Genomic DNA, 9,187 nt, shown 5'->3' with positions numbered 1-9,187 from the left:
AATACTGAACTTCTTGTAATACCTGGAAGACATGGGAAGGATGTCACAAAGCTGAACTGTCGGGACAAACGTATTGTAAACAGTGCCATCTATAGGGAGAATGCAGGGACTTCAATGCAACCAGTGAACAAAACAGAAATAGGTGCACAGATGTGTTCTCATGCATATTTACTTTTTGTTTGAGGTTTTGATGATGATGCATCTCTCAGAGTGATCCACTGAAACACTGAAGACATCTTTGGGGTAGGAAAGGTTGCGGATCCTCCACTGAAAGCTGGTCTTTGTGTCTTTACGCATGAATATGGGCTGCGCAAACAAAATGAAGACGAACTTCACAAATGTAAGTCAAAAGTAGAGATCTAATTAAAACGTTAACACCTACATTTGAGCTGTTCTCTTTGATCATATCAGACTCCAAAGATGCAACAGGACCTGCAAGGGGCTCCCCAACCTCCACCAGCCACAAGCCCTGAACTCCAAGCGTGCTTTTATGGCGCCATTTTCTCACTGAAATGTATCAAATGCTTTATGAGACACAAACTGATCCAATGCATGAAACTGTAGAAATTAACACCATTCAGCTGTGTATAACTCAAAACATGTGGCTTACCGAGGAGCTCATCTGTTTTTAAGTCATATTCTTCTGCCATTTCTTTTCCATCTGTGAAGAGATAGTGGATCTTCCTTTTTCCTGCACAAAAAAGAAGTCAAATTTGAGCCATATAAGCAGATATGCATCAATTGCAAAACTCTAGGCAAATACCAATGCTGCAAAACAGTTGTCCCAATAGCTGATTCAGATCTTTGTTTTTCAGTCAGTTTATTTTGTTGTTTATTCTTTATTATTTATTTCCAACTATTGTACCAGGAACACCAATATATTAAATCTAAATAAATAATTGACCTGTTTTTAAAAAAAAATCTGCTCTTCATCACACTGATTTGTGATACTGATTTTTAGTCAAAAGAACCAATATCAACAGATACCGACATTCAGCCAACATACAGGCGAATTCCTAAGTATTAGTAAACAAATTACTCTCTACTCACTACAACAACAGAAATCATGCCAAACCCAACTAAATTAAGTCCTTACCCAGCTCTAATTTTGATCATTGTCATGATATATGTAAAATATACTCTCACTGGCCACTCCATAGGTACACCTGCCTTTCAATGTCAATATCCAATCAGTTAATCACATGGCAGCAGCTCGGTGTATTTAAGCATGTAGACATGGTCAAGATGAGTTGCTGAAGTTCAAACCTAGCTTCGCAATGAGGAAGAAAGGTGATTTAAGTGACTTCAAAAGTTGCACGGTTATCTGTGCCAGACAGGCTGATCTGAGCATTTTCACAAACTGCTGATCTACTGGGATTTTCTCACACATACATTTCTAGGGTTTAGAGAGAATCCAGAGAAAATATCCAGTGAGCAGCAGTTCTCAGCATTAAAATGGCTTGTTGATGCCTGAGGTTAGAAGAGAATAGCCAAGCAGGTCACAGTAACTCAAATGACCACTTGTTACGACCAACATATTCAGAAGAACATCTCTGAACACAGCATGTTGAAACTTGCAGAAGACCATGGTGCATGTCATTCTTGTAAGAACAAGACACTGAGGTTATAATCCATACAGACTCAGAAAAATTGGACAAGAGAGCATTGAGGTTCAGATTAGGGCAGTGTAATTCGGATAACAGAAACAGAATGTGGGTTCAAACGCATGAAAGCATAGAAGCATCGTGCCCTGTATCAACGGTTTGTGCTGCAGGTGGTGGGGTAATGTTGTAGGGGATATTTTCCTTGTATACTTTGGGCCCTTTGGTACCAACTGAGCATCATTTAAAGGCCGACTATTGTTGCTGACCGTGTCCATCTCTTTGTAACAATACTGCATCCTCTGACGTCTGTTTCCAGCAGGATAACACATCATGTCATAAACCTCAGGTAATCTCATATTGGTTTCTTGAACGTGATAATGAGTTCACTGTACTAAAATGGCTTTTACAGTGACCAGATCTCAGTCCAGTAGACCACCTAAGGGATGTGATAGAACCTCATGGATGTGCAGTCAGCAAAACTGCACAACTGTGCGATGCTCTCATGTAAATATGGACCCAGATCTTTAAGAACTGCTTTTAGCACTTTATGTAATCTGTGGCATGAAGAATTGAGGCAGTTCTGCCAGTAAGGGGGTAAGGGGAAGTATCCGGTGTGTGTATATTTTCCTTACAAATTTAGGATCAAACCGTAATTTACAAATAAGAACAACAGGCTTAAATAGTCAAGCAGGTGAACTCACTTAAGAAAGAGAAGTAACAATGTGCGCAGTGCAAATGCCTGACTAGCTTGCCGTTGACATCTAGAGAAAAGCACATCTTTACTTTGGACATATTATCTTAATTTTTTACAATTTGGAGCCTAGCTGTTTTACTAAAAAGACACCCATTTCTTGTAATTTTAAAGCAAAAACAACCTCAATGGAGTTCAATACCACCTGTACCACCTGCTTGTTACCTACTTATATTACATGTTAGCGGTACCGCTGTGTGCGAAGTTGAGATGACTGAGTTAAAATGCTTAAAATGAAAGTAATTCTGGGGGAACGAGAAAAACAGGTCTCTGTATTAAAAACACATTTTACTTCTTGCACTTACCATCATGTATTAAAGCCGTTTTCTTTGACGATTTTAGCATATCACTCCAGCTCTGCACAGCCATGTTTCAAACAAATGTTTCTATAGAGCCACTTCCGGATTCAACCCGTAACCAAAGCAACCGCGATAAGTACATTAAGCAAATTACAAAAGTATTTATATAATAGGTAAAAAATTATCAATGAATTTACTGGAATCAATTATTTTTTTTCAATCAAAACATAATATGTCACTTCAGGGATTATGATACATTTTAACAAAATTTAAATACTCGATGAACCGGAAGTAAAACGTTTAAATTGAACGTTGTCCGTCTTTTGACGTTCCTGTATGTATGGTTCCATGCGATCAGGGGTAAGATCCAAAACATTAGAGTTTCAAGCGTTTAAAACAACTTTAAACATGCACTTATGCAGGGAAACTTTAGATTTTTTTTAAATTTAGTTTATATATATTGAGATAATACTACAATTGTAATAATCTAAATACTGATTTCTTGGCTATTGCTAACGTCAGCTTCAGCTAAAGATAGTGTACGGTTTGCAGACTATCTGTCAAGAGTATCCATTGTACAGAGAGTAGTTTTAAAGCAGTAACTAAGAAAAATTTATTTTCGTAGTAGGGGTTAAGAAAATTGACACACCAGTCAAATAGCAGTAGTGTAACGCGACAAAGTAATGGGGGACAGATGTCTTCTCACTGGAGTATTATATGCTACTTTGCATTTCAGAGTGAAGCATTGTACTGTACAAAATCTATGTGAGATTATAATGCTATTAAACTGCTACATAGCTGAAAGTTCATCCTACCAAACCCTTGAGCTTAACCCTTTAAATGTGTCTCACACACCAATGCATCATTAAGATCTCTTTAACAAAAAGTTCTGACCAGAATAAGATTTAAAACTTCTGCATCCTGTTATATGAAGCAATATTTGTTTTCTTTCAGACACATGAAATCTGAATAGATTTCCCTAACATTTTTGTGTAGCTATGTGCAGTATACACTCTGCCTGACTCTAAAGGGTTGTTGTTTGTGGGATTCCAAACAAGTGTGCTGTCAACAAGGAAGTTGCAGAGTGCCCTCTGGAGAACAAGCGACACACTATCATCACTCATGAGTGAAGGGTGCTTTTAAAGTGTCTTCTTCTGAAATGATCATTTATTGGCTTTTATAAATGCCAGTACTGATAACTCAGACAGCAGGCTCTGTGAAACTAATTGCTCTAAAATTGCTGTTAAATTCAAAATATTAGAAAATTACTTAAATGTCTCTCATAATTGCAACATTTTTAGATGGGTTATACATTCCACTAAAGGACATGTTAAGGAAACAATAAATTACTTGACATTTCCACACACTAAATTAAGTCCATTTTCTCATGTCAGCAAACTGGACTGAATCACTGTTAAAATTATTTTACTTTACTTTTTTTCCAAATATGTGTTTGTTTCCCAGCTTTAGACTGCAGTGTTATAATTCTCTCTTACGTCACAGGCCACTTGCTCCTCCTATCACCAGAAAAGATGGAGCCTCGTCATGGTATCATGAAAGCTTTTTCTAAAGTCAAAAGGGCAAAAGTGCTACAGGGGAAGGATGCACCCCCACTGAAGAAGACAGCAGATGACTGTGATGTCACAGGTGGTTACAGTGTTTGCACGCATGCGTCCACATTACAGAAAGAGTGATTTTTTTTTTATTTATTTATTTTTTTTAAATGGAGCACAACATAGAAAAAATATAAATAAGGCTGCATTACATTAAGAGAGAAATGAATACTGTGCCAGAATGCAAAATATTTGTTTACTGGGATTGTTTTAACATTTTCTGCCTCAGGAAACACTTTTAATGGAGTGACGGTGTACCTTCTGCCTGCTGGAATAGGAAATGCCAGATGCCAGATTTTCCAAAGACAAATTCAGCAGAATGGGGGACGAACAGAGAGTTCACTGTGTCCCGGTGTCACTCATGTTGTTGTGGACGACAATGTGGACAGCGAAAGGGCTCTGCGCCTGCTGAAAGTAAATTGTATGCCCTCTGGAGTCCAACTGGTAAAATGTACCTGGCTGAGCTTGTGCATTAGTGAGAAACAGCTGCTAGATATAGCCAGCTACAGCCTTCTTTCACCCAAGAGGTTTGTGATCTAAAAATGCTTTCTTTGAAAGTTAAAGGTAAAATTGTACTCCTGCTGCATGAATATCCCAAGATATTCTCACAAACATTAGAAAATGTGTATCAGCTTATTTGTACTTTACATTTACCTCGTTGACAGTAATATATGTTTTAAGCTTTGTATTGTAATGACATTTTATGTTCTATCCACTTAGTGACTCTGAAACAAAGCACGAAGAAATTAAAAAAGAGTCACTAAATATCAAACCTGATGCAGAAACTCTGATCGAGCCAGTGACTGATCAAGAGGAGAACACAGAAATGGTAAACTTCCAGATCATGTTGAAAACATTGTTTTGCAGCTTCTTGGTGCATTTCAGTCTTTCAGTTAGTAATCATTTGGAGCAGTCAGGGGAAAAAGTTTAGACCCCAAACGCAAGAAACAGAAACAGTTATTTTACATTACATCCTGCCCTCAGACAGTCCCAGACAGCAAAGAGGAAGAGCGGGGAGAAGAAGACGGCGTCTCTCAGAGTGATCTGGAAGCTCTCATCACTGGCCAGCACCCCAAAGAGGAGACTCCTGGCCCCAGCCTCTCCCTTGGTCCAGATACTGCTGCTCAGAAGCCAGTATCGGGGAAGTGGGTCTGTGCCCAGTCCTCTCAGTCCAAAAGTAATAACTTCAACAAGCACATCACAGACAAACTTGAATTGCTGGCCAAGGCCTACACGCATCAGGGGGACAAGTGGAGGGCGCTGGGCTACTCCAAGGCTGTCAACGCACTGAAAAGCTACCATAAACCTGTTACATCATATCAGGTAGCCTTACCCAGATACTTTAAATGCAATGTTTAGATTGCTGATTACCTGCATATGTCATTGTGTACTGTAAGTTTTATCTTCTGTGATAATACAAGGACTGTCTAGCTTTTTTTTTTTTTTTTTTTTTTTAAATTACATTTTTTCCCATTGGTCTCAGGAAGCTTGTCAGATCCCAGGAATAGGAAAACGCATGGCTGACAAAATTGAAGAGATTATGGAGAGCGGTCATTTGCGGAAGCTTGATCACATCGGTGAGGCTGTGCCAGTGCTGGAGCTTTTCATGAACATCTGGGGTGCTGGAACTAAAACTGCACAACTGTGGTACCAACAGGTGAAAACTCACATATTAGTATAGGAGATTGAAGTACAAAGATTGTACCCCACACAAAAAGTTGTTAGTGAATTATGTTGTCTGTGTCTTTTCTGTCTTACAATATGTTTTACAACACAGTGATATGATATTGACTTCTATTTCATGAAATATAAGGTAACAGAAAGGCGTTTAAGATTGAAATTTTGGGCTATAGCCTGAAAAATGAAACAACCTGACTGATATGGTGGTAAAATTTCTGCCGCACTGGTATTGCTGCACATATTGACTGATTGCAGTGCAGAACTACAGAAGATTTAAGATAATGTAAAAACAGTGTTGCCATTAGACAGTTTGTCTACAAAGAGCTTTGGAATTTATTTTTCAACAACACAGTCATTGCATTTTCTCATAAATCTGTTAATAAAATAACAAATTCTGGTGAAAATGTGAGCTACAATATGTATTGTTATACCATTATTGGGTTTTCTAAACTGTAAAATTACTCACTTATGAGATGTCAGTTTTACTACGCCAAAGTTCTTTTAAAAATTCTCCCTGGCTATACTCTGTATAATTAGCAGCTTCAGTCAAATGAAATCCGTATCATTTTACTCCTCCATACGATATTTATTAAAGGTACAGCTGTGACTAGGAATTCAAGTGGGTTCATCCTAAACTCTGATGTAACAGTACAGTGGGTTGAAATTAGTTACTAAGAAATGCTGTAGTTTACTAAACTACAGCATTTTGATCTGACTGAGGGGGAAAAAACAGTTGTATCCAGGTGAGACCATGTGATTGTTTATCTGCTTCCATGAATTCAGCTGGAAGGTGTGCCAGGCTTCAAAATAATATCAGATTTAATGACTCATGAATCAATTTTACCGGAACAAGGTTCCAGGAAACACTGAATCTCAAGCCACTTTCATTCTTGGCTGTGAATGTCTTTAATTTTATTCTAGTTTATTCTAATTTTATTAATAATTAGAATTTTAAAAAATCAGTAAGCAAATGCCAACATAACAGTTTTTTTTTTTCTTAAAAATGTCATTTTGCCTTTCAGGGATTTCGTACTTTGGAGGATATCCATACAAAAGCCCACCTGACAAACACTCAGAAAATAGGACTCAAGCACTACAATGACTTTCTAGACCGAATGCCCAGAGAAGAAGCAGGAGCCATAGAAAAAGTGGTAATGCATCTTCATCTGTCACATTAAGAGCATGTATAATTTAGTGATGATGACTGAAATATCTTTATTTCTTTCACCACTCTAATATGTTTAGTCAAGTTTAAACAGAGTTGAGATATCTGAATAAGATTTGCTTCTTTAACCATCAGAAATGTAGAAAGAGGGTCTGAAGAAGGAAAAAGCTTGTGTCAGCTTTCCTTGACTGCTTGATGATGGAAAAACCAGACTGCCTTTTCACGAAGTAGAGCATCCCAAAGGGGAAAAGTAAATCCTTAAACTTGCTGCATCTTAAGTTAGCCAGATACCTGTTCGCTCCAGAGCATTAAGTACAACGCTAGTTGTTTTCATATTGTATTACTTAGATTTTCTTTTTCCTACAAAGCTGCCAGATAGAGCGTGCATATTAGATAGATGGCTAAAGCATGTGTGCTCCCTTGAGCTTGTCAAAATTATATGCGATGCCTTAGCAAGGCTACCTCCCAGTATTTGGCTGGGAACAGGTAAAAACTTTCTTTTTTTGCCAGTAAACATACAAAAACAAGCAAATGTGAAAAAAACAACACACAAAAATATCAGCATGCCAATAAGAAGTGGAATGTTTTTGCAGGTAACAGCGTTTGTGCTTTATTAACGGTCTTTTCCATGCATGTGCAGGTGAGGGATGCTGCACAAGCCATCGACCCTGGCCTAGTGGCAATAGCATGTGGCTCCTATCGTCGGGGAAAAGCCACATGTGGAGATGTTGATGTACTTATATCTCACCCTGATGGCAGGTCCCACAGGGGCATTTTTACTAAAGTCTTACAGACACTCCGTGACAGTGGTAAGCATCATTTTTGTTGATGGGAAAAACTTAAGCATGTATTTTATTTTATTTTATTTTTTTTAATAAAAATCTCTTTATTTCTGACCTGTTTACTTTAAGGGTTTTTAACTGATGACCTGGTGAGCCACGAGGAGAACGGTGAGCAGAAGAAATACATGGGTGTGTGCCGTTTGCTGGGGCATGACCAACGCCATCGCAGGCTGGATATCATCATAGTGCCCTACAATGAGTTTGCTTGTGCTCTGATGTATTTCACTGGTTCGGCACACTTTAACCGTTCAATGAGAGCCTTGGCAAAGACAAAAAGAATGAGCCTATCAGAGCACTCCCTGAACAAAGATGTGGTACGTCAAGGAAGTGTGAAGGTGCATGGTGGCACTCCACTTCCCACACTGACAGAGAAGGATGTTTTTAGCCTTTTGGGCATACCCTACAGAGATCCCCATGAAAGGGACTGGTGATGATTTGACGATTAGCTTATGGTTTTATAGAAAAATAATTATGATGATAAGGAATAATGATTATTGGACTCAAACAATTTTAAGTATATTTTACAGGTCCTTAGATTATACAAGAGCCCTATTTGACTTGAATGCTAATTCATATTTTGCAAATTAAAGAATGGTGGTAGTCCAACCTTATAAAAAGCTAAAGCTTGTTTGTTGCCTGTGTTTAGTTCCAAAATGTCTGTGGCTACTGCACAAAATTGAATATTCTTGTTTGAACCAGGAATGTTTTTGGTGTGAGGTAGCAGTGGTAACTTAAAAGTGTGAAATTTAAACAACAACGGTGATCTAATACTGGCAGAAGAGGTTTTAGAGGCTTGTAAATTCAGAAAAGAAATGTGGGATAAGTGTCACTAAGTGAGTGAAGTGACCTTCAGTTCATGTCAGGAGGATGTTGAATGTTTTAAGTATTTTTTTTTTTTAAATATTACAGATGATAACAGAATGTAATAAAAGATTACATGACTTGTTTGTCTGTCTTTCTTTCTTTAACATATATATTTATTTATTTTAGAACTAAGAAGTCCTGGTTAGAGTATTCACTAGTTAAGTGTTGTAGAGTTTTTGAACTTTGTTACAACGTAGAACCTCTCTCCCATCACTTTTATCACTTCAAAAAGGCCAAATAAAGGAAACGACTAACAAAAACACAGACGTTTTTATTTTGCTGTTGAGAAGAACTTGGCTGTTCCGAAGGTATGTTCCCACGAAACTGAGACGTTAACCCAGGATCATAACAACCCCATGCACGGGAGAC

General features: G+C 37.9%; 2 protein-coding genes across 2 annotated transcripts in view; one reads left to right on the top strand and one right to left on the bottom strand.

The window, feature by feature from the left end:
• dpcd (deleted in primary ciliary dyskinesia homolog (mouse)) overlaps positions 1 to 2,789 on the bottom strand; it is a gene marked incomplete at its 3' end in the record, with an annotated part of 3,474 nt that extends 685 nt beyond the window's left edge. The window contains exons 1-5 of the mRNA XM_080881046.1: positions 2,661 to 2,789; positions 611 to 691; positions 383 to 507; positions 173 to 306; positions 6 to 22 (exon numbers count right to left, since the gene is read on the bottom strand). Coding sequence (XP_080737172.1) covers positions 6 to 22; positions 173 to 306; positions 383 to 507; positions 611 to 691; positions 2,661 to 2,724 — 421 coding nt within the window. The 5' untranslated portion in view covers positions 2,725 to 2,789. The remainder of the gene's footprint in view (positions 1 to 5; positions 23 to 172; positions 307 to 382; positions 508 to 610; positions 692 to 2,660) is intronic.
• A 164-nt stretch (positions 2,790 to 2,953) lies between these two features.
• On the top strand, positions 2,954 to 8,895 carry poll (polymerase (DNA directed), lambda). The gene is made up of 9 exons (XM_080880347.1): positions 2,954 to 3,014; positions 4,158 to 4,301; positions 4,497 to 4,794; positions 4,988 to 5,096; positions 5,252 to 5,590; positions 5,751 to 5,924; positions 6,970 to 7,098; positions 7,753 to 7,921; positions 8,024 to 8,895. The coding sequence occupies exons 2-9, from the start codon at positions 4,187 to 4,189 to the stop codon at positions 8,383 to 8,385; spliced, it is 1,695 nt and encodes a 564-aa protein (XP_080736473.1). The 5' UTR covers positions 2,954 to 3,014; positions 4,158 to 4,186; the 3' UTR covers positions 8,386 to 8,895.
• Positions 8,896 to 9,187: the final 292 nt, after the last annotated feature.

Source organism: Rhamphochromis sp. 'chilingali', assembly GCF_963969265.1.
Source record: "Rhamphochromis sp. 'chilingali' genome assembly, chromosome: 4".
Classification (NCBI taxonomy): domain Eukaryota; kingdom Metazoa; phylum Chordata; class Actinopteri; order Cichliformes; family Cichlidae; genus Rhamphochromis; species Rhamphochromis sp. 'chilingali'.
Note: the sequence above shows the minus strand (reverse complement) of the source record. Positions and strands in the feature narration are given on the sequence as shown.